Genomic DNA, 25,129 nt, shown 5'->3' with positions numbered 1-25,129 from the left:
AACTTCCCATTAAGGAAAGCATTTTTGACATCCATTTGCCATATCTCATAATCATGAAATGCAGCAATGGCCAGCATCACCCTAATAGATTTTATCTTCGCAACTGGCGAGAAGCTCTCATCATAATCAACTCCAAGAGTTTGAGTAAAGCCCTTCGCCACCATTTGTGCCTTATACGTGTGTACATTCCCATCCACGTCGGTCTTCTTCTTGAAGATCCATTTGCACCCAACCATCTTACGTCCGGGCACATTGTCAACCAAATTCCAAACTTGGTTGTCATACATGGACTGAATCTCGCTGTCCATTGCCTCATTCCATTTAGCAGACTCCGGGCCTGCCATGGCTTCCTTATAGCTGTTAGGTTCATCTAGATTTACTACTGTACTGTCACTAATGTATGTGTCCCCCTCGGTAGTAATATGAAAACCATACAACTGGGGGTTGAACTCTAACTCTTTCGGAACATCTAACAGGTAAGGATTGGTCAATCGGTTCAACCGAAGTTTCCTCCTCAGATTGAGAGCCAGCGGTGGAGGTTCCTTCATCACTCGACTCTTGAATCTCTTCAAGATCGATCTATCTCCCACTGTCTCCTTGGCTTATGAGTTCTCGCTCTCGGAAAACCCTTATCCTCGCAACGAAGACAACATTGTCACTCGGTCTGTAGAAGAGATATCCAAACGATCTCTGCGGGTAGCCGATGAAAATACATTGCTCACTATGAGGTTTGAGCTTGTCGTGAGTCTCTCGTCTTATGAAAACCTCACAGCCCCAAACCTTGATATATGCCAACGAGGGAGCTTTCCCTGTCCACATCTCGTGAGGTGTTTTGGCAACCTTCTTTGTAGGGACTCGGTTAAGGATATGGGCGACAGTATCTAAGGCATACCCCCAGAATGAAATATGGTAGTGAAGCACGACTCATCATAGAATGGACCATGTCTAATAAGGTTCGATTACGCCTTTCTGCCACACCATTCAATTGTGGTGTCCTAGGTGATGTCAATTGCGAAACTATTCCGCAATCCTTAAGATAATCGTGGAATTCAAGACTTAGGTACTCTCCTCCTCGATCGGATCGAAGCATCTTGATTTTCTTGCCCAATTGATTCTCTACATCATTTTTGAACTCTTTGAATTTTTCAAACGTTTCCGACTTGTGCTTGATTAAGTAAATATACCCATATCTACTATAATCATCGGTGAAAGTCACGTATAAGAAGTTCCCATTCTTTGTGGTGGATCTAAAGGGCCCACATACATCGGTACGTATGAGATCCAATAAACCCTCACCCCTCTCACAAGTGCTAGTGAAGGGTGACTTTTCATCTTTCCAAGTAAGCAAGATTCGCATGTGTCATCTTCCCTAAGGTCGAATGACTCCAACACTCCATCCTTTTGGAGTTGGGCTATGCGCTTTTTGTTGATATGTCCAAGACAACAATGCCACAAGGATGCTTTATCCATATTATTGGAAGAATCCATACACAACACATCATTTCCTAGGTTATCTACAACCATAACAGTTTCATAAATTCCATTACAAGGCATTGCTTCAAAATATAAAACACCATTTAGATAAGCATAAATCGAACCATTCTCATTATTAAACAAATATCTAAATCCTTGTCTAAATAAACAATGAAAAGAAATGATGTTTCTTGCCATATTTGGCGAGTAGCAACAATTATTTAAATCTAAATTCAATCCATTACTAAGCACTAAAGAATACACTCCAATCTTGGTAACAGGCGACGATCTTTTGTTCCCCATGATTAGATTTATTCTTCCAAGCTCCACATCCCTATTTCTTCCTAGTCCCTGCAAATCAGAAAAAATGTGGTAACCACACCCTGTATCAAGAACCCAAGAAATAGCATGAGATGAATCATTAGATTTAATTGTGTATATACCTGCAAAATATGGCTTGATCTTTCCATCCTTGATGGCTTGCAGATATTCCGGGCTGCTTCTCTTCCAATGCCCTATTTTGTGGCAATGATGGCACTCTGCCTCCTTTGGGTTAGGGTTGGGCTTAGCAGGATCAACCTTGGTCCCACTAAAAGAGGAACCATCTTGGGACTTTCCCTTGCGGTGGTTCTTTGACAGAGCCTTCCTCTTCTTGCCCCTTCCCTGCCCAATAGCCAAAACAGGAGCAGCAGGTGGATTGGGAGTTGGTGCAACAGACTTGTCCTTGAGGTTGCTCTCAACAGTCCTTAGGATCCTTTGGAGTTTGCTTAGGGTGACCTCTTCCTTGTTCATGTGGTAGGTCATCCTAAATTGGTTGTAACATGAGGGAAAGGAGTGAAGAACAATGTTGATAGCCAAATATTCCCTAAAGTTGACATTCAACTTGCGAAGACGATCAACATACCTTTGAATCTTTTGCAAGTGCACGGTTAGAGACTCTCCACTTCCCATTTTAGCAGTGATCATATTCGTTATGATCTCATAACGCTCTTGCCTCCCGCTTTGGTGATATCTCTCCATCTAGTCTAGATGCATCTCATAAGGATACATGTCCTCATAGGACTTTTGGAATTCGGAGTTCATTGTGGCTATCATGATGCAATGGACCTTCGTTGCATCACGTTCATGGGTCTCAAATACAGCCATCTCTTTGGGGGTAGCAATTTCTGGGTTGACCTTCTCGAGCTTTTCATCGAGGACATACTCTTTGTCCTCGTAGCTTGCGATTGTGCGAATGTAACTTATCCATTCGCTAAAGTTCGATCCATCGAAAGTCACTTTTTGACAAAGACTCATTAACGTGAATGAGTTAGCATCAGCGTTGTTTGCGTTCGACATCTACAAATAGAAAGGATAAAGTTTGATTAGTATTGAATCCCTAATTAAACACCCAAAATGGAAAATTAGGGCTAGGACCCAACAACATTATTTACATATTAGAAAAGGGATTTCGTAGTCCAACATGCAAATAATTTGGAGGTAAGTGAATGACGATTCACTAATTCTTCGCCATGAAAAACATAACCTTAAGTTTTAAATGTATTGAGAATTCCTAGATTTTCTTGGAGATTCATTGAACTTTTCAATGGCATGTTTAAATCTCGATACGCCCTCTCGTTTGTGACTGGGATACCGAGGATCACAAAGTGGGTGTGAATAACCATGCAAATCTGCATGGTGCGTTCATTGTTACAATCACCTATTCGATATGCCAGTAAACCACACACGTTCCATCGAACTATGATAAACAATGAATCACCCTTTGCCACCTTTGCTTAGAACCAATTAGTGTGCTGGTAAACCACACACGCTCCACTAACTTCTCAGCAAGGGTGTAAAGTGTAATTTCATGGGATTGCATCAATTTACTTTTGCCTAAAGTAACTAAGATTGGGAATTTGAAAAAAAAACATGTAGTTACTTTATATTTTAACATTATACTTTTAATGAGAAGAGAGAGTTGCCCTATCCTAACCGTTCGGCTAACGACCCTCCACCAATCAAGCAAACGGTGGGTGTGAGTGTACACCCATTAACCGCCATTTGATAGGCAGCAACCTTATACCCACCTTATAGACTGGCTTCGTGAATGAGGCCTACTAACGGTAAGACTAGCATTTTAATTATACTTATATATATTCATTAAGCTTTAATAATATAATAGTATAGGGTTGAATTTTAAACTTGTAAAACTCTAGGGGTTGAAATTTAAATTCTTCTAAATTAAACTTTTAATCACAAAATTTAAATCTCAAAACTTCAGGATAAATTTGAACTTTTCAAAACTAGAGGGATCAAATAACAAATAGTTCAAATAACTAATTTCATAATTATCTATATTTGACCTAGTCCAGACACAGACTCGCCGAGTTGGGTTGGGCAAAGGCCAAGAAAAACGATTTTCAGCAAGCAAAGCAGTTAAGCATCATATTCAACTGAAACCAATCAAGGCTCTGATACCACTGATGGGTTTGAGCCATAAGAACTTTCCTATGTGCACATGCACACCCTAATGCTTGGATCTAGGTTTCTCTAATTGAACATGCTTTGTACCCAAGACTTTGAATCATAGATCTAGTGTAAACAAACATTTCATAACATATGAAATCAGATCTAGAAGAATACCTTGAGTTACTTGCTAGAAAACTTCTTTTCCTTGGAGCTTAGAGTCACAATTGTCACTCCTCTAATGGCTTACAAACAACTAGGGCCCAAAACATAATATAAAAAGATCCAACATTAGGTAGGCTTCCCAAGCCCACTATTGGCCCATTAATCGCCCAATTTGCTACATTGGGCCCAAACCCTTTATTGGGCCTTACCCTAAGCCCAACACATATACTTGGCCCATAATCACTGACTCCTGATGGCACACTAAGGCCCAAAGACCTATAGTCTAAAGCACAACCCACATCGAGGCCCAAATGCTCAAGGCCCAAACCTGGCAGCATTACGCGGGGCGTACTCCAATTTATGCTTAGCGTACATGCACAAAGGTGAGTACGATGGGCGTACCTACACGTACGCTCAACGTAATCCTCCTGATAAGTCTTTTTTCCATTAAGTGCTTATTCCTCCACTCCAGGGGCTACAAACTCAGATCCAGGTCCCTATTGATGTCTTAATCCATAAATTCGACTACTTTGTGACTTGCAACCCACCAAAAGGCCCAAACTTGAAATGTAACCAAATACTTTTATGAAAATGGCTAGATCTCATGCATGAACCCATTAAGACACACAAGATGGGACCTTTCTGCCTTAGGGACTCATTTAGAACAGAGAATGGCAACTCAAGGCCAAACATAACATGTTGAGACATAAAGGTCCAATCTTGGGACCTAAAAGGTCCAAAAACTCATCCTATAGGAGATCTAAGAGAATAATCTTCAATATCAAGACTTTATAACTTGAAAAGGTCTGGAAAGAAGGAAAAGTCCCAGATCTACAACTCCTTCTTTGATCCACCACCTTGCTTGCTTCTTCTTAGCTTGGAAAATGGTCCTATAACACCAAAATGCTCATTAATGGCCACCAAAGCTTCAAGAACACTTAAGGGAGGATTAGGGTTTTGTGGAAGCTGTCTTATGATGAGAGGGAGGTTGATATCCATGGCATTATATTCCTTATATAGTGGCATACCCTAAAAATTAGGGTTTAGTGAGTCTAAGCGTATGTTGGGCGTATGCCTCTCTGTACTCGCGTTCGTTTCCCTTTCTACATTGGGCGTAACCCAACTTACGCTGGGCATACCCAGATACTTCACACACATGCATTCCATGCATGCATAGGGCCACCTTGTTACAATTTCTTATTAGGGACTATTATTGACAACATTTTCAAAGTGGCGAGAAGCCCTACGCTTCTAGCAACACACCCCGGCCCGAAACTTTCTCAAATAACCTCAAAGCCCGTAAAAGACCAAAACGCCCTTATCCTTGGCCTCTAAAATCCATAACAAGAACTGGGCGTTACAAATTGACTTCTAAGTCTGTAATATAACACATATTTTCTACAAACCGAAGAATTCGTGATGAATTTAAGCATTCCTGAAGAATGCTTTAAGAATGAATTGTCTAAAACTCTTTTCATTTCCATTTTCTCTAATAGATAACCATTGGCAATAAAATCTATCATTTTGACCTTGGATGTCAAAATCACGAATAACATGTAACATAAAGTTTTAAATACATAACACATACATACAAATATCACATACACCAGCTCAAAAAACGTATTGATGCAACATATACCATTAGTAGTTGCTTCTATTGTTGCCCGAAATTATTCCAAGTGCCTCATCAAATTAGAAAACTTCTCCATGCAGCATGTGAAAAGGATGAAAATTAGAAAGGACCATGAAAAGCAATTTGAATAAGCTAGACCTCTTGCAGAAAAGGTCCTTCCATTATTGTTGGTCTTTTATTTTTGGATATGTTATGTTTTTGGTGTAGTTTGTGAAAGTATTGTTAAAGTTTGTACACCTGTTGCACAGATCGTGCATCGTGTTTATCCATTCCTTCCATCGTCTTCCTTTTTATCTCTCACCGTTTCTTCATCTCGATCCTTCCACCCTCTCCGAGGGTTTCTCTTTAGAAGTGATTGAGCACCGCCATGACCACCGTCCACTTCAGTTCGTGTCGGCGCCACCCATATTCACCTTCGATCAGAAACCCTGAGTCGTCTTCCATTGCTTTCTGCTTCAAACTGTTTTTTCCACACATTAGGGTTAGCTTTTGGTTTTAACAAACATCTCAGGTACCGCTACCCCTTTTTCTCTCTTTCAATTTCGATTCATTTTTCGTGCTTCATATACCTCTGCCTCCTTAACCTCCTGATTAGTTGTTTACAGATTTCATTGGTGTTTGATAAACCATTAAACTCTACACTTCGCATTTCTGATTTCATTCCAACAACAATCGGGTTGATTTTGATTCATCGATTCTTGTGTTTGAAGTTTGCGAAATGGACAGCGAGGGTGGTGTGGCTACGACTCCAGCGAGCTTAGACAGGAAATTCTCTCAAGTTTTTGGTCCACATGTAGCTGGAGACGAGGTTCAACAAGGTACAAACAATATTTAATCGATGTGTATTTCTTTATATTTGTGATTAAATTTCCCTTTGATTTTGTTTTGATTTTACTTCGTTCCTGGTTCTTCTATTTCTTACTATCGCAAGAAAAGAAAACATGGACATTTTGATTCTTAATCAAACCTGTACTTTTTAGATTGAAAATTGATTAATAATGTAACTCTTTGCATGCACGTAATGAAACTATACCTTCTGCTTGATCTTCTAAAGTTGAAGTCAAGGGAATTTGTTCTCTAATATGCTAAATTATGTATCAATTTATAGAATGCAATGATTAAACTGAAAGTACAGACTTTTTGTGTTCTGATAGCTTAAGCCAAAGCATAGAGGTGAAGGTTGATTGTTTCAGCAGCCGCCACCCTGAATTCCGTTATAAAACAGAATTCCAAAATCATGAGCCTGAGCTTTGTTGTCATGTTCTGTCAATTTTATCATACATCATGTATATTTACTCTCGCATTTATGCTATTTCAGTTTGACTATTTGAAAAGCTTGGAAATTGAAGTTAAATTCAACAAGATTAAATGGTGTCAGACAGCTAACACTTCCCTTTTTCTGCTATCCGCTAATGATAAAACCATAAAGTATTTGTGTTTCAGTTGTAAAGAAATCTTGATTTGGTGATTTTGGATTTGCGATAGGTTAGGTCTGTATTGCTTACCCCAAAACCGCTACACCGACCAAAATTCAACCAAGGCTTTTCCATTGTGATTTACGGTACATTCGTTGTCTATCTGTTATTTGTAGACTGCTTTGTAATTATATGCAAAAAGGTAGCTTGGAGAATCATCTTCTCAGAGGTATGCTTAATTTTCTTGGTCTCATAGGATTGGATGCGTTTCAGTGTTATGTTTTTGGCCCAGTTTTCGTGGGACAGGAGGATCCCCCTTTTGGTGCAACAGTGATAATGAAGCGGGCAAATGATTTCCTTTGTGATTCACATGTTTAGAGGCAGAGCACACTGTTCATTTGGTTGGTCGTTTTCCCATTCTAATTATAATTCATTATTTTATTAATTATGCCCATGTAATTAGGTAAAGTTATATCTAAGAATTTGGAGTCTAGAAATCAAGTTGTTTTCAATTTTTATGTCTCTACAAATTAAGTGAAGTTGTTGTACATTAATGGCTTGGTATCATATTGAATGTTTTTTTTCTCAAATTTTTGTACTTCAATGGAATTCTCACTCTTTTTGTCAAGATCTGGTTTTCATATGAGATAAATGGGTCATCTATGCAGTATGCATAAGTACTTCTTATTAGCTTAGTAATTTCTCTAAAAAGTTACAAGCTTTTAATTTGCCCCTTTCTGTAATGGATTCAACTTATTTTGTCAATGGAGCATGAAGTTATGGAAAGAGAGATTCGAAGACTGCGTGCGTACTAATTGTTATTGCACGACTTATAGAAGCAGAGCTTACCTGTTGCGACAGAGGTATGTGTCACAATTTATGTTAATTTCATTATTTCCTTTACTACATTGTGTTGGCTGTTTATTAGGTTTTAGTTTTATTTATTGACAGTGGTAGTAACTTCATTGGTATTTCGAATATAAATGGGATTTTATGAAATCTTGAAGTCAGTTATATCATAATTAATGGTATCTGTGTTTCTAAAATTCTTATCTATTCTTTTAAACACTTTACTACTATTTTTTTTCTTAATCTAGGGGCAATCGGGTAATAGGCAAACAATGGTTCTGAACACTGGGTTGTTATACCAAGTAAATGTCTATTTGTTACTGTAAATACATTCAACTTTCTGGGTATATTTTTTACTTTTTAATACATGAAATTATATATAAAATAAAAACTACTTTTAATATAAAATGCTATAAAATTAAAGCTAAAATGTTTATATAAATAGAAATATGTTGACAAAAATATTAAAATATTCCTTATCTCAAAATATAAAGAAATTTTTTTTGGTGAATATCAAGTTTTACAGTTTCATTCAATCCATGTTCTTCGATATATATATATATATATATATATATATATATATATATATATATATATATATATATATATATATATATATATATATTCTATCATATTGACCTTACGCTTCATAATCAATGAACAATGAACAAGTCTCATTTGAAGTCGAAGATGTTTAAAATAACCATTTCTTGCTAGAAAGTTTGACTTGGTTAGGTCAATGAAGAGTGGAGAGCATATAAGGTTATGTTGACTTCACCCCATAAATTTGGATTTGCATCTATTTTTTAGTTTTTTTAGTCTCTTTATGCGACAATCTGACAGTTTTTTGGTGAGTTTAGTGAGATGACAATGGGACCATTCATGTACTAACGGAAGATACAATGAACTTATTGAAGATATAGTACAGCTTGGAAATTTTAAATTCACTTCAGGTTATAACCATTTTTTGTAGTGATTTTCTTATATTTTCTTTACCTATATATTTATGTTAAACGTTGGTTTTATGTGATTTTGGTTTTATATAATTCAGGCATTACCTGTAATCTGACCAGTTTTTTTTTTTTTTTTTTTTTTTTTTTAGGTAGATACAAATGGTAAAAAGACCAGGTCTTATATTCTAATACTCTCTCCGATAGATTTCGTGTTCCTATTGATATAATGATGCTTTGGAGAATTTACGGCTTCTGTTGTTTTAATTTTTTTTTTATTTATAATTCATTATCTTACTTTCATTGATTTTTACATCTAATAGAGGAGTAAGGGATTCTCTTTGAAAATTTTAGAAATTTGTTTATTGTAACACAGAAATATGGTATGTTCTAACACCAACATTAGTTACTCATCCGATTGATGGCAAATTACACAGAATAACAATGTACTTTACTATGGATACCAATTCAGACAATGTACTTTATTATTTATCTCACAAAACTAACACCTTCCGTCACGCACAACGCGCGTGAAACCCCTCTAGTTAGTATTAATAATAAGCATAACAAGAGGAAAAGAAAAATCCGGTCACTTGTATTAAAAAAACAGCAACATGGTCTTCTATTATATTAAACAAATTGTTAGCCTTAAGATCATCCAACATAAAAATCTTTGCCTTGACCTCTAATGTGAAATGCAAGTTAGGACTTTTACAAATTAAAATTGAATTTATGGTCATATAATATGATATACAAATTGAAAATTTACATAATTCATAAAATCCACAGAAAAAATAACGTTAATGGTAAATGAAATAGCACATAATAAACACCAAGAAATCATTTGATGTTGTACCCCACACTAATTTAAAAACATAGTTGCATTAGTTGCAAGACAAAATTGACATATTAAAAAATAAATCAAAAATATCTCATAAAGACTAACATCAACAAGTAATAAAGTAATGGAATTTATATATTTTTTAATATTTTTTTGGATTTTTTTTTGAAAAAATTACAAATTTAACCAATTACACTAATTACTTTGTGGAAAATTACAAAAAAAAAAAAAAAAAACCTAAATTGCATTTTAGCCACTAAAATCGCAGATGGGTATAATCCATCTACGATTTCGCCATGCCATCTGCGAATGTACAAGTGGCTAAAACATATACATGCTTTAGCCATTTGTACGTTCATAGTTGGTTTTTTTTTTTTCGCTATATACATATATATATATATATATATATATATATATATATATATATATATATAAAATTTATTGAAAAAATTTATATATAATAAGGTTGTTTTGTAGTTAAACCTATCAACTTCATAGTCAAAATTAAAAAAAAAAAAAAAAAAATCACAAAATCGCTGTTCAAAGTGAGAGGAAATTTCAGATGGATTATGTCCATCTGCGATTTTAGGCTGAAAAAGGGGTGTGTATATATATATATATATATATATATATATATATATATATATATATATATATATATATATATATATATATAATACATTATAAAGTAAATCTTACTATTTCTAAAAATAGATTCAATATAATAATAATATTTTTTTTAAGACGTTCAAGTCATTAAACTAATAGTAAAAGTAACCATTAATAAAATAATAATATTTTTAAGTTGTACAAATATATAAGCTTAAAGTACAACTAGTTCTTATTAAAATAATAATTAAAAGTTAAACTAACTATATTTTAAAATCTTATCCATGGAGATTTTAAAGGCACCCAATAAAAAGTCAAAACCACCCATTCAAATACAATTTCAAAACTATTTTCGAGGGATGAGCGTAGGCGGGTACCCGCCTCATTTGGCGAAAACCGAAACCGACGGTTCGTAGAAAGTTAGAACCGGAACCGCTCTAGGCAGTTCATAAATGTTTTGAACTAGTCCCGGAACCGGCGGTTCCGGTTCCGGGAGCGGGTAACCCGGTCGCATTACTTTTGTTAACTTTTTTTTGACAAAACCACAATTTAGTTCGATCTAAATCAAATCAATTCGGACCAAAGACGGACAAAATCGTACCAATATATTCTAAACCGGTCTAAGTAACACACCTTTATATGAAATTATATATATATATATATATATATATATATATATATATATATATATATATATATATATATATATATATATATATATATATATATATAAACCGGTTCCGGCGGGTACCCAGCGGGTAGCGGTTCCGAAAAAACGAGAACCGGAACCGCTTAAGGCGGTTCCATAACTTTAGGAACCGGAACCGGAACCGCCTAAGGCGGTTTCCGTTCCAAAACCGGCAGTTCCGAGGCGGTTTCTGTTCCAAAAGCGGGTACCCGGTTCCGATGCTCATCCCTACTATTTTCCCGTTTATTTTAGAGTAAATTATAGAAATGACCCTTGATCTTTGGTCTGATTAAATTTTTGGTCCCTAAGTTAAAAAGTTAATAAGTTTTGATACCTAAGTTAAAAAACTTAATAGGTTGTATCCTTGTGGTTAATATATATAACAATTTTGGTCATTTGGGATAAAAAGACTAACTTAATCTTTTTTTTTTTTTTTTCATTCTCTTTTAATAATTTATTATTATTATTATTATTATTATTATTATTATTATTATTATTATTATTATTATTATTATTATTGCTTAAGATTAAAACCAAGAATATATTGGTTGTTTTATACTTTATTTTTATTTAGTTTCTTATTTAAAAGCGTCTTGTATAAAAATTATATTAACAAAAAAATAATATAAGTGATAATAACAATTATTTTTATTATTTGGATTGTGAAATGTCTCCGAAAAGAAAACTATTCACCGATGACACTTTTCCTGATATCATACTAGATGAAAATGTAGTTGTATATTATCTGTTTTTGGTATAACGAATCCAATGTAAGAAAATACATACCGAACAAACGCGAAAGTTTCAAAATTTTCCAAAAAAACAGTTACCACATTAGTCAATTGAATATAGAAATTTTGAAACTTTCGCGTTTTATTGAACATGTGTTCTAAATCAAAAAAAAAAATCACAAAATCGATGTTCAAAATAAGAGTAAATTGCAGATGGACTATATATATATATATATATATATATATATATATATATATATATATATATATCCCCATTTTCAGCCTAAAATCGCAGATGGACTATATTTCCTCTCATTTTGAACAATGATTTTGTGATTTTTTTATTTTTTTTTTAATTTTGACTATGAAGTTGATAGGTTTGACTACAAAACAATCTTATTATATATAAAGTTTTTTCAATAAATTATAATTTTTGTTATTTTTTTGGAAAATTTGTTTAAAACATCTCTAACGAAATCGTTCATAATATCATCTATAATGGCTCTAAGGAGATCGCGAAGAGAGAGTTTGTCTAAGAAAGAGAGTGAAAAATGAAAAAAAAATCGTTTTATACTAGATCCCACGAAATCGCGAATGGACTTTACAAAATCACAGATGGACTTTTCCATCTGCCAACGTACAAGTGCTTTAGGCACTTATACGTTCGCAAATGGAAGGGAAAAATCGCAGTGGATTTAATCTATCTGTGATTTTAAAGGCTGTTTTTGTAATTTGATTTTTTTTTTTGGCTATTTTCAACAAAATAATTAATGTATTTGGTTAAATTTGTAATTCTCTCTCTTTTTTTTTTTTTGTAATCTATAATATTTGATTAGATTTCGATTAATCTAATAATAGAAGTGTGTTGAGATAATGGTGGGTTTACCTTCGTTAGATAATGAATTGGAATTAACAAGCATTACCATAACAACTCGATAACTTTTAAAGAAGGGTTAGATATCAAAGAGTTGGTGATTACGCTTGATTGGGCAGGTGATTAGTCCTCATTATGTCTGTGGCCTAGAATGGTGAAGATGTCGGAGTGTGTCAGTGATCGACAATGACAAAGATGTCGATGATTGCAATGTTGACGGAAGATGGTAGAGCGGCTGACAAGTGCGCTAGTGATTGAAGATGGTCGACCGACGCCTGATGATGAAATCTCTGGTGATAAAGAAGCGGACCAACCGCCATTTCAACTTTATGTATCGATGGAATGAGTTTCTGTTTTGAAAGGGGAGGTTGTGATTGAGGACATTTGCTGCTAGATATGAGGGTTCGACGACTTCAGTTGCCGGAGGGGAGTATAGATGGAGAAGGAAATATTGGGTGAAAAAAAGGGTTGGATCAGGTAGTACAATATATTAGGGAAATTATTGGAGAATTAATTAGTTTACCATAATTAAATATAATTGAAGTTACTTTTATACCATTTTCAAATGATTTGTTGAGATTTAACCATACATTCAGTTATGGTTTGTATAGAATAGTAGATATCGTTGTTATATATATATATATATATATATATATATATATATATATATATATATATATATATATATATATATATATATATATAACATTGTTTTATTAGAATAGTAGACAAATTTTATTTGATATAAAGTTATTATTAATTTCCCTTCATTTCATAGCGATTAAAATTTATTCTTAAATATTAGGTAGAACACACAAACAAATCAACTTATAATCATGTTTTTTAATAACTGGTTAATGTTAAAAATCTAAAAAATATAATTAAAAAGTAAACAAGTAAAAAAGTCATCAAAATATATTTTTTAATAAAAAGAAAAAAAAAATATTAGTAACCGAACGTTACCCATTTTGTCCTATACAAAATGTTTTTGTTCCACAGCCCAATTTGACATGTTATATATGAAGCCCACAATGCCACCCATCTTTTGCTTTTTATCATCGCATTTCTCAAATTTCTAAATTCTAACTATACTAAGACAATAATACAAAGTTCCAATTAATCTAGTGAACTTAACCATAATTTAAGAAATATCGAGATTCGAGAGCTAACAGATTTATATAAATAATAAAATAATTTAATCCGTGGTATTCAATCTTTAAGCCCCAAAGCGATAAAAAAAAAAATGTAACTTATATTTGCTAGTAATTAAATTCTTGATCATGATGATGTAATTAATGCCCACCACCACCACCACCACTAATTTTCCGTTAGTGATAGTAGATTAGGATTTTATATTTTCATGCAACTCCCTCACATACAAAATTACTCTTTCACCCCTCAGACCCTCACTATTAAGCTCAACTATAATAAGATGTATAAAAAGTGGTTGATTTAATCTGTAACACCTACAACTTATATATATTACAATTCTCAAGTTCGAATCCAGCATAAGTTATCTACATATGGTTAAATAAAAAGTGGCTGAATCAGTCTTTGAGTTTCTATTGTACACTTATGCGACGACTAGAGAAAAATGAGTTTTTATTTTTTATTTTTTATTTTTATGATACGGAAACTCATCTCCAAACTTTTAATATAGAACGGCGCATGATCTTCACAACAATAATTACATGATTAATTACTTTCACATTAACGTCAAGGAATAAGCATTTAACATCAAATTAACATTAACGAACCACTAATTACTTAATTACAAATGTACAATCACTTTAGGCTTCTCCACTTCCTATATATCCATTCAGAAACAAATAATATCAAAACCTCATAATCCTCCAAGTGTGTTCTAGCATCTCATGTATAAGTCAAATCTAGTCATGGGAAGTAAAAATCCTTTGGAAATAATAGAGTGGTCAAACCATGAAATCATTCCCAAAGAAGACGAAGTTTTCTCCTTTCAACACCAATTGCCTCCTCTTGATTTTAGGTACGTAATCAAGACTTAATTATTTTTTTTTTGTTTTTAATCATGTTTTCATCAACATTTCGTAATGGGATCAGAAATGAAGAACATAGGTTTCAATTCATGTTCAAATTGGATTGATATGTAGGTATCCAGAATCAGGATGTAGTAATTATGATCTTGATCCTACTTATTTGATGGATATCATTTCAAAGAATCCAATCTGTTCTTCCATGGAAATCCTACCAGGTGATTCAAGTTAATTTCTAGTTAATTTGATCATGCATGTAATCCAGACTAGGGTTTTCGTTCTTTCGTGATCTTATATGTTTTACATGTGTAGATCCTACGCTCTATGAAAATGGTTTCTTGGTTGGAAGAGATGATGTTTTAGGGTTTCCAGATCAAGAAATGTCCACCATGAACTCGTTAAGCTTTCCAAATCAAGAAATACCATTGATGAACTCATTAGGTTTTCCAAATCAAGAAATGCACATAACGAACACATTAGGGTTTTCTCATCAAACTCAAACTCAACCAGCGATCATGGCGCCCATGAACATTGACGATAAAGAGGAGACAAAGATGGTAAGATCTGGTTATGAGAAACCGCAGAAAAAGCTTGATCAGAAAGGTGATAATGGCAATGGCAATAATGGTGGTTGTGATTCTAATTATCCGTCCAGAATGGCGTTAAGCAGGGAGACGATTTCACAGTTCTTTTACATGCCGATAACACAAGCTGCAAAAGAACTTAATGTCGGATTAACGCTTTTGAAGAAACGGTGTAGGGAATTGGGCATTCGTCGTTGGCCTCATCGCAAACTTATGAGCCTTCAAACTCTAATCAATAATGTTCAGGTTTTTAAACTCCAGTTTATTCAAAGATCGGAAGATTATTATCTACAAATGTTTAATCCAATTAAAGGGTGTTAATTAGTAATCATCGATTCTTGTCACTAATCTTGTTCGCCAATTGGATTCTTGAAGCAGGAATTGGAGAAATCATCAGGGAATGGAGTCGAAGAGAAGCTACAAGAAGCAATCATGCGACTGGAGAACGAAAGAAAGAAAATGGAAGAAATCCCGGATTTACAACTTGAAGACAACACGAAAAGATTAAGACAAGCTTGCTTTAAAGCGAATTACAAGAAGAGGAAGACAATTGGGAATAATTCTTCGACATCAATTACTATTTACAGGCAGTCGCCATCTTCGTGTTCTAGCACTTGTGTTGATAATGGCGGTTATGAAGCCATAGAAGGTGGTTATGGTGGTGATTTTGCAGAACAAGAAGAGATGAAGTCGCTATTATATACTGGTTGTTTTCCTTCTTCTAGCAACGCCTTGTTATAAAAATGGTTATGTGTTTTTTGGAATGTAGGCCATAATCGACGTAATGTAAGTTTTTTCTCGTATAGTCGGGTCAGACGTTTAACCCAAACCCGACCCAGATTGCAGGCTGCAGTGCTTTTGACTTGTGTTTATATAAAGTTTTTTTGGTTTGGGTCAAATTTGAGATATATTCTTGAGTAAAGTGCAAATTTGGTCCATTATATAATTTAGAGTTTTGGTGCATATTTTAGACAAAATTATAATTTGTCAAAAGAGACATGGCGGCAACACTTCATGATAGTTTGTACCTGTTTGCAGTTGGATTCTTATTTTTTTTTTATTTATTTATTTTTATTTTTATTTTTTTTGTTATTTCTTGTGTTTTAAAATTTTCTTTTTTAAATTGATCTAAAATCACTATTACAACTTTGATTGAATATTTTTATTAATTATTTTTTAATATAGTTTTAGCAACAATTTTTATTAAATAAAATAAATACCCCATTTAACCCTAATCCTAAAACTCATTACCTTTTTCTACCACAATCCTCCTCTTGAAGAGGCATCCACCACCACCTATACCTTCAACTCCACCCTATCTCTAAATCACTATATTATAGAAAGATACATTGTGTATCTATAGTTGTAAGCACTAATCTTATTAAACACCACAATGGAAAGGTACCTCTAATTCACACAAAACCAACCCCTTAAATATATAATGTACCAAAGAATGGATAAGCGACGATACGATCATGGTGGGTTTCAACTCAAAACCAAGAATTTAGGGTCGTGTTTTTAGGGCGACAAAGCAGAGAGACAAAATGAAGAAGCATCGTTGGTTGTGGGAATAAGCTTTGTTTATGGATGGTGTGTTAGGCTTTGAAGGGTGTGCATCGGTGATGGACGTCGTCAGCTTGTTTGACTCTTCTAGATAAGGAGCCCAGTGATGGTCATAATTCAAGATAAAGAGAAAGAAAATGTATAATATACTATCAGGGCTAAGGAAGGAAAAATAGGAGAATGGTGGTTGTGGCGCATTCTGTGGAAGCATTGTATTGACCATGACGAGAGGGAGAAAGATGAAGAGGATGGTAGTCGCGGCTTGATCTGTGGCGGCGTCATATCGTGTGGTGTTCGTGTTATATAAAAAATTATTATTTTGTGTTGTGTCAGTTAAAAACACGACACCACTTTTCGATTATAAAAAAATTGATTGTTATCACATTTCGAGATTATCATATTTAGTGAGGGTTTGGCTGTAACAATTGTATTCTAAGATTTGAAAAGTTGAAACTAGAAATACAAGTTATTGTCACTGGTAAGATTATTTTGAACACAAAATAATAGTTTAATGGTCAATGGTATAACAAAAGATGAGATTAAATATGAACAAAAGAGATAATTGGTCAATTCAGGGTCGGTTCTGAGAATTCAAATGGTCAGGACGAGATGGATAAAAAAGATCATCCGCCTTTCTCCTTTCTATATCTATTTTTTTTTGTTTTTGTTTTTGTTTTTGTTTTTGTTTTTACTACCTGATAATTGTTTAAACTTTATCTCTACAAGTTTATAAACAATAAACATAATTTGATTTTTTAAACGGTTTCTGAATTTCAAATTTCTGATAAACAATTATACAATAAACATAATCTCATAATTTAATTTTGTTTTTAATAATCTATTTCACATTGGGAATCATTCAATCAAATTTCAATATGATAATATAACATAATAACAATACAAGATACTGATAAACAATTAAACATTTATGAATACCATTCAAGAATCTAAAAAATTAAACAGTTAAAAGATACACAATTAAACAATTACACAATTACACATACCATGAATCCGAAAAATTGATAATATATTTAATCTATAGCTCATTCAATCATTCAACTGATTCAAGTATGCAATTGAATTGGCAATTATAATTTACAAATCATAATCCCTAATTCCTTATTCCTCATTCCTTAATTTCTCATAATCTATTAGATTACGAAGAATCAAGAATGAAGAAGAATCATTGATAAAGTAAATAAGTGATCGACCCTCATCTAGAATAGTAAAATATGTTGTATCGGAGGATTGCTACTGTTGCAATCGATTTTTTTTTTTTTTAAGATGTTGTTGGCTTGCTGCAATCAATCGCTGCTTCGTGCACTTTTGTCTTTGGTTTGGCGTTGTGCTTCACTACCGCTGTTATAATGTTGTTGGATTGCTTGGGCTGAAACGGACATACCATATACTAGGCTTACACAAATAAACTGGTTCAGGACCCGAACCGGTCACTGAATCGGTAAACCGGTTCACCATAAAACCGGTCCACTGTGAACCGAACCGATTCAAGAACCGAACTGCCATATTGCACCCGTTCGAGATTTTAGACATTGAAACCGGTTTAATAACCATGAACCGGTAGTCAAACTGATCAAACCGGTTTAGAACCGATTGAACCAGTGTATCTGGTTTAGATAGATTCGAGTTTTCTATGACGGAACCGGTTTGAACCGAACCAGTTTAAGGTTGAACTGTTTCGGTATGAAAAAAAAAAACGGTTTGTTATATAGTATATAAAAAAATTGGGCCCCTTCAAATTTTGGGCTCTCTTCTCATGCACATATTGCACCGTCCTAAGCCCGGCATGTTGGTCATCAACTTAAATCATTTTTTCAATCTCATATGTCATATAGATTTCATCGTATATGCTAATTGGATGTTAACTACTACAAATGATGGTAATGATATAATTTAAACATAAAATAAGGGGTTTAATGTTAATGGTGTAAAAAAATAAACAAATGCAAATAGAAGTAACAAGTTGTTACTCTTTTATTCATTTTCCTTTTAAAAATAAGAGTTTAATCTTCCCTTTAAAAACAGTAGTAGCTGTTTATACGTATATAATTTACCGATTGTTTGCATGTACGAAGAACACTTTCTTGGTAAATCGATAACGTATTTTGAAACTTTCTTTTTTGGTGAAAAATGAACAAGATTCGTCAACGTCTGAACCGCGTCAAACAATGCGAAATATCCCATAATTGCATATCCATTTTCTTGTATTTTATCCAAAATATCCATATCCCCAAATCAATATGCTCACACCCTAGATTTTGAAACCAGACCAGAGTTACAATATCAAACTTACGATTTCATCTGTCCAACACCAATTCCACCTACTCGATCCTTCTTTTAAGGTATTCAACACTCGATTCTAGTTCAATTTCGTATTATTTCTGTGTTTTGAGCTCCCCTATTGTACTAGGGTTTTGGACTATCGTTCGTTATTGCTTTTATTCAGTTTCTATGATGTTTACGTATGTAAATTGTGTATTTTGTCGACTGATTTTCTGCAACATAGCCGGTTTTTCTGATTCGTGTACGCAGCAAACTAGTTTGGGGTTTCCCCAAAATTTCGTAACTAGAACTTGATTTAACGATATTGATGAAAGTGTGGTTTTGCAGATGGAAGACCATCTAATTTCGCGTGTTGATCAGCTCAGTGACGCTGCTAATCTGCCGACTGATACAACGGAATACGAGGCATCCGTTGAGAAAGAGCCATTGATTCCGTCAACTGAATGCCGCATCTGCCAGGAGGAAGATAGCATCAAAAACCTAGAAGTTCCTTGCGCTTGCAGCGGCAGCCTCAAGGCAAGTTTCTTCTTTATTTATGAAAGACAAATTTCTCGATATTATTCTAAAATCATCATCATATTTTACAGTTTGCGCATAGAAAATGTGTTCAGCGATGGTGCAATGAAAAACGAGATATAATCTGTGAAATCTGTCATCAGCCTTACAAATCTGGTTATTCTGCTCCTACACCTCAATCACAAGACACCGTTATTGATATCAGGCATGTTATATCTTATCCCATCCTTGATTCTTAGTTTGTTATCATTAATCGAAAGAAGCTCTATATCGATTTGATTCTTTTACAGCGGAAGTTGGGCTATTGCTGGGACACCTGTAGACATGAATGATCCTCGAGCTTTGCCTATGGCAGCTGAGAATAATTATGATGAATACGAAGACAACAGTACCAGTGCAGCTTCTTTTTGTCGCTCAGCTGCTATCATAGTAAGCGATTACAATCTCTTTAATCAAAAAATTCAAATATATTATTAGATTTTTATTATGGAAATTTTGTCACAGTTGATGGGTCTTTTGCTGTTGAGGCATGCTCTCACAATCGGATATGGTGGTAGTGATAATGATGATGATGATGTTGATGATCCTTCTGCCTTTTTTGCTGTAAGTCGAATTTATTAAAACTTTTTTATATGCTGATAAATTCACATCTTGATGATTCTTATATGATTTCGGGCAGCTGTTCGTGCTTCGGGCAGCTGGGTTTCTTCTTCCTTGTTACATAATGATTTGGGCAATCAGTATATTGCAGCACCGTAGGCAATCCCAGGTAAAAAAAAAAAACTTTTTAAAAAAAAAATAAATAAATAAAATTATGTCCCACAATATAAATTAAAAGCTTCAAGATTTGTTATCGAAAACAAATATAAATTATTATTTTCGATAAGCAGGAAAGGGAAGCACTGGCGGCAGCTGACGTGGCATTCATGATTCATTCAGGGCAACATAGAGGGTTGCAAGTCACCATTGCACCAGGACCTGCCATGTCACCGACACCTGTCATACCAGTGCCAAATTACCCATAGTAGGCCCCACCCACTAGCCACTTCAATAGTATATATATCTATGGAGAAACATGACTTGTGAAGTGTTGTTGATGTTATTTGTATGAAAAAATGAAATTTGAAATATATATATATATATATATATATATATATATATATATATATATATATATATATATATATATATATATTCTGGTTGTGGTGACGTGTGACCATTTATTTAATATTGTGTTTGATTAAATGAGAATCACAAAATAAAAATAAAAAATAAATGGGGGACCCATAAGAGAATATATATATATATATATATATATATATATATATATATATATATATATATATATATATATATATATATATGAATTTGCAAAAAAACAAATGGTTATAGGGAAAGAAAGAAAAGCATAAAGCAAGATATTAAGTCACAAGAAACAAAGACTGGTTTGTGAATGCATGGATATAAGAGCTTGGAATTCAAAAGTTGAGTTTAAGAGAGCATAAAGCAAACTCTTGTTTTTTTGAAGATGTTTCTATTCCCTCATCTTTTCCTTTATCTAGCTTTCTTGCATCTGTAGCAATCTCCAATAGCTTTTGCAGCCAAGATACATTTTCACAATTAAAAAAAAAAAAAAAAAAAAAAAAATCAAAACAAACCATTTAAATTGTTAACAACAAACAAAAGAAAAACTTATTAGTCCACATCAACCAATTCCGAAGCTAACACATCACTTATGGATTCTTACTTGCTAACGAGGTTAGTTGAAATTGGATTCTATAATGGAGAACACATAACTTGTCTACTTAACCCTTCATTTACTTTACAAAGAAGTGAAGATGACGTAAAAATAGGGAACAAATTCTATAAAGATTCCAAGATTGATGTCCCAAGTTGCTTTTTCATTCAAACCTGTCAGAAACTCATAAAGAACATCCCCTTGATATGCATATGATTGAAATGAATCTACTTCTTTGCTTTTTCCATCTTTATTTGCATCCAAATCTCATAAAAGATCAAACCCTACCTTATATGTAACAGTCATATTCCACTCCATAACAATCACAACACCACCATCTCTCTCTCTCTCTCTCTCTCTCTCTCTATTCAGCCATGGGGATTACCATTACCACTTACAAGGTGATGATAATCCTTGTTTGCATCATGTTTCTATCTACACAATCAGAAAGCATCACTCCACTTAAAAGCATCGACCTTGCTCTAAAATGGGGAGAAGAAAGATTATTTTCAAGAAATTCGCGTGTTCTCAAAGTTGAAGAACAAATGGATAATACAAAATTGAATATAGCACCAACACCCGCGATGATGTTTGATCCAAATCAATCAAACAAAAGAAGAATTCGAAGAGGTTCAGACCCTATTCATAACACAAGATGAAAAGAAAAAGTTTGATCAAAGTTCACAAAGTTGTTCTATAGGTCTGTTTGATTTCCATAGTTTTGTTTAAGCTCCTTTCTCCCTCTCTTGTTCATTCTAAAACCAAAGCTAAATACAAGTGTGTAGTAGACTCTATTTAATTTACGTAGTTTTTTTTTTGTATGATCGATAGTTTTTAGTTTCGAATTAAAACAAAAACTTATACTCGCAATAGAAGCAAACATTATAAAGCACATATATCACGATTACACTATTAATGTGATTTCAAAAACTCTTGTGACATTCGGTATCTATTTTTTCTATAAGTTTGATTATTTACAAAAGACACTTTTCGAGAAACCGATTGCCAAATCATATCAACAGCATCACCATGTCTCGAAGGATACTGATATTCAAAATGTGGTGCAATTTGCTTCAATCTTTCCCACATTTGTCTCCATTTTTGTTTCTTGACACCCTTAAGAAGGTTCAAAAGGTAACCTTTTTTACATGCATCCGAAGAATGAACAAAAATGGAGAATTTTGAGTAGTCAAGAACATCTTCATATGGTAATTCAATTTCATCACTGATTATAACAGGGACACAATGAGTAGCAATTGCATCAAATAAACGATTTGATGAAGGTGTGTCCCCAGCAATATTCAGACAAAATTTAGAAGTTGCCATTCCTACAGATGATGTACGTATCCCACCTTGTTGTGCACTTCCAAAAGAAAAATAAACGTCTTTTTCATCTTTCATTATGTAGTATAGTTCTTGACGAATCACTCCACCCTATATTAATAATCACATTAAAAAAAAAGATTGGAAAAAACTTGAGATATAATAACAGATAAAGGGACAAAAAGCGTACATCTTTTCTATAAATTGCTCCACGAAAATAAACCAAAGTGGTTCGCTCTTCAAAGTCAAGTGAATTGCTAGCATTGATGCTTTTAACAACATGTTTATAAGGAGCAATTAAATCTTTATCAATATTAGCAAAATGAACAGGGTATCTTCCAAAATCAGAAAGCATCACCATTGAAGAACGCAAGTGTTTTCTTGCTAAAAGCATACTATTAGGATGATGAGCTATAATAAGATGATCTTTCCCTCCAAATCGTTTCCATTCGTTTCTACCTTTTAAAAATTTAACCAATTTCTCTTGCAAAATCATGTTCATGTCTTTTTTCCCCTTTACGTAAACCCTTGCATGTCGATTGTAACTCAAAGATGAAAAAAATGGGACGAAAATTATATCAGCTAGGGATGAATTTTGTACAAGAATTGCAGTGCAAGGTCTATTATGTATGTTTGGAGTTGTTGTTGATGATAAAAGATCAAGTGTTAGCCAATATTCTACACTATGTTGCAAGTTTAATCCACCTGGGTATGATGGGATTTCGCTAAAATTACTCACATTAGGCCAAATTTGGTTTGATTTTCCTTTCCAACCTAGTAGTCCGAAGTGGAATTCGGGAGGTAAATCATACATAAAAACTTTTAGTAGTGCTTGATTTGGGTTACATGAATCTGGTGAAGGTGGAAAAGGGATTGATTTAAGTTGAATTGGGTCGGTGTTTTCAGTGTTGTCGAGAAGAATTAGGTTGTAAGATGGTGTATTGATCCAAGATGTGTTGCTGAATCTAAAGAGGAGGAATAATGAGAGGATCAGGAAGAAAAGTGTGATGAAGAATAGGGATTTGAGGAACCTGGATTTGAACACATCCTTTTCAGGCATTGCAGCAGCCGATTGCTTAAGATCAAACGCCCATTAACTAAATCGAATGATGGAACCCTAAAAAGGTTTAGCTGTTTCTCATGATATTTAATGAGCATTGAACAAAATTTTGAAGCTCAAATTCTCGATTCAAATATCGACAAGTAGAAATCGTTAAAAATTCTCCGTCGTTGATTGTGTCGCCGTTCAAGAACACAAACAACCTGAAAAATCAAAGGAACCCTAATTTTAAAATAGCTTCGCATTTCGTATAAACAATCTCAATAAAACAAAATTGTTTCATGCAATAGAGATAGCCAGAGATTCGACTGTTAAAATCCATGTTTGAAGATAGGGTATTATTTAGAATCAATATCGACAAAGAGAAAATGAATGTGTAAGTAAAAGTATTACCTGAAAGTGGAATCGATCGGCCTGAAATATGGATAAGATCGATTCAATTGGGTGAAATGAAAGAGCGTGAAATTTCGTGGGTTTTTCCTTCTTTATCTAACGCGAACTAGTGAAATTCTGAAGGGTGTTCATCTCTGTTACTGGAAGTGCGAGCTACGTTTTCAAAACGGGATGACTGTATTCTGTACGGAGGAAGAAGACGCTCATGGAATGTGATTTCAATGTGCGATGGATGCATAAAAAACGATGATAAAACGTTAAACATGTCAAATGTACAAGCTTAACTAAAAAAACGATAAATAAATAAATAATTACTTTTTTAAGAGTAATTAACCAAAATTTAATGGAATTTTATTAGGAAAACTAAATTGACACGTATAAATAAGGGAAATTAAGAATCTAATCTTTATAAATGATTTTTTTTTTTTTTTTTTGACAAAAATGACCATTTTTTTTAAATAACCACATTCTTCGGAATACCTTTGTTCCGAAGAGATCTTCGGAATTTCGAAGTACGGTTCCGGAGTATAGTTTTTTTTTTAGTTACATGTAACATTTGATTTTTTTTAGCGTAAGTTTTGAGTTTATATAATATATAAGTTTTGCTTTTATAAGACGTATACTTTTTTGTTTTATCAAATATAAAATGCAATTAAAATCAACAAATAACTAATAAGTACATATCCTAAATAAAAGATGTGTCTGTAGGTGGTATTACAAATATGATGTTTAAATTACCTTTGTTATTGTATCCCAAACAATTTCCGCTGGTCGTTTTTGATAACCCAAAGCCCATGGAACGGTTTTACCCTCTACAAAAATCGATTTCTCGGTAATCAACGCCTCCAGGAACCAACACAAAAACATCTCACAATCCTTTCTGTTGTAAATCTATTGTGGTACGTTTGGGGCATTTTCTAGTTGGTTCGGTACCCTAGTAGTTGACTCCCACTACCAGTTTGT

At 33.7% G+C, this 25,129-nt stretch overlaps 3 protein-coding genes across 4 annotated transcripts; 2 read left to right on the top strand and 1 right to left on the bottom strand.

Annotated features, from left to right (window-relative positions):
• The first annotated feature begins 14,553 nt into the window (after nucleotides 1–14,553).
• Nucleotides 14,554–16,160, top strand: LOC144998371 (uncharacterized). The gene is made up of 4 exons (XM_078958151.1): nucleotides 14,554–14,681; nucleotides 14,806–14,906; nucleotides 15,001–15,518; nucleotides 15,651–16,160. Exons 1-4 carry the CDS (start codon nucleotides 14,572–14,574, stop codon nucleotides 16,011–16,013), a joined length of 1,092 nt encoding a protein of 363 aa, XP_078814277.1. The 5' UTR covers nucleotides 14,554–14,571; the 3' UTR covers nucleotides 16,014–16,160.
• A 2,899-nt stretch (nucleotides 16,161–19,059) lies between these two features.
• Nucleotides 19,060–20,782, top strand: LOC144998546 (uncharacterized). 2 transcript variants are annotated; one of them, XM_078958291.1, is made up of 7 exons: nucleotides 19,060–19,195; nucleotides 19,464–19,652; nucleotides 19,724–19,857; nucleotides 19,943–20,081; nucleotides 20,157–20,255; nucleotides 20,332–20,421; nucleotides 20,543–20,782. In XM_078958291.1, the coding sequence occupies exons 2-7, from the start codon at nucleotides 19,464–19,466 to the stop codon at nucleotides 20,675–20,677; spliced, it is 786 nt and encodes a 261-aa protein (XP_078814417.1). In that variant the 5' UTR covers nucleotides 19,060–19,195; the 3' UTR covers nucleotides 20,678–20,782. The 2 variants fall into 2 exon arrangements, with proteins under 2 accessions (XP_078814417.1, XP_078814418.1); XM_078958292.1 differs by having other exon boundaries at nucleotides 19,077–19,195; nucleotides 19,451–19,652.
• Nucleotides 20,783–22,272: 1,490 nt separating this feature from the next.
• Nucleotides 22,273–24,407, bottom strand: LOC144997031 (putative arabinosyltransferase ARAD1). The gene is made up of 3 exons (XM_078956848.1): nucleotides 24,167–24,407; nucleotides 22,904–23,976; nucleotides 22,273–22,824 (listed from the first exon to the last, which is right to left on the bottom strand). Exons 2-3 carry the CDS (start codon nucleotides 23,771–23,773, stop codon nucleotides 22,303–22,305), a joined length of 1,392 nt encoding a protein of 463 aa, XP_078812974.1. The 5' UTR covers nucleotides 23,774–23,976; nucleotides 24,167–24,407; the 3' UTR covers nucleotides 22,273–22,302.
• Between the last annotated feature and the right edge of the window lie 722 nt (nucleotides 24,408–25,129).

The sequence above is a fragment of the Lactuca saligna genome, chromosome 5, assembly GCF_052625555.1.
Source record: "Lactuca saligna cultivar CGN05327 chromosome 5, ASM5262555v1, whole genome shotgun sequence".
Lineage (NCBI taxonomy): Eukaryota > Viridiplantae > Streptophyta > Magnoliopsida > Asterales > Asteraceae > Lactuca > Lactuca saligna.
Note: the sequence above shows the minus strand (reverse complement) of the source record. Positions and strands in the feature narration are given on the sequence as shown.

What these genes read in the sequence shown, in the direction of transcription:
- LOC144998371 (XM_078958151.1), top strand. Translation starts at nt 14,572, where the DNA reads ATGGGAAGTAAAAATCCTTTGGAAATAATAGAGTGGTCAAACCATGAA. An exon ending in TTGCCTCCTCTTGATTTTAG is followed by an intron (nt 14,682 to 14,805) that starts GTACGTAATCAA and finishes ATTGATATGTAG; the next exon opens with GTATCCAGAATCAGGATGTA. An exon ending in TTCCATGGAAATCCTACCAG is followed by an intron (nt 14,907 to 15,000) that starts GTGATTCAAGTT and finishes TTACATGTGTAG; the next exon opens with ATCCTACGCTCTATGAAAAT.
- LOC144998546 (XM_078958291.1), top strand. Translation starts at nt 19,464, where the DNA reads ATGGAAGACCATCTAATTTCGCGTGTTGATCAGCTCAGTGACGCTGCT. An exon ending in GACACCGTTATTGATATCAG is followed by an intron (nt 19,858 to 19,942) that starts GCATGTTATATC and finishes ATTCTTTTACAG; the next exon opens with CGGAAGTTGGGCTATTGCTG. An exon ending in GTCGCTCAGCTGCTATCATA is followed by an intron (nt 20,082 to 20,156) that starts GTAAGCGATTAC and finishes ATTTTGTCACAG; the next exon opens with TTGATGGGTCTTTTGCTGTT.
- LOC144997031 (XM_078956848.1), bottom strand. Translation starts at nt 23,773, where the DNA reads ATGCCTGAAAAGGATGTGTTCAAATCCAGGTTCCTCAAATCCCTATTC. An exon ending in GAGCAATTTATAGAAAAGAT is followed by an intron (nt 22,825 to 22,903) that starts GTACGCTTTTTG and finishes TTATTAATATAG; the next exon opens with GGTGGAGTGATTCGTCAAGA.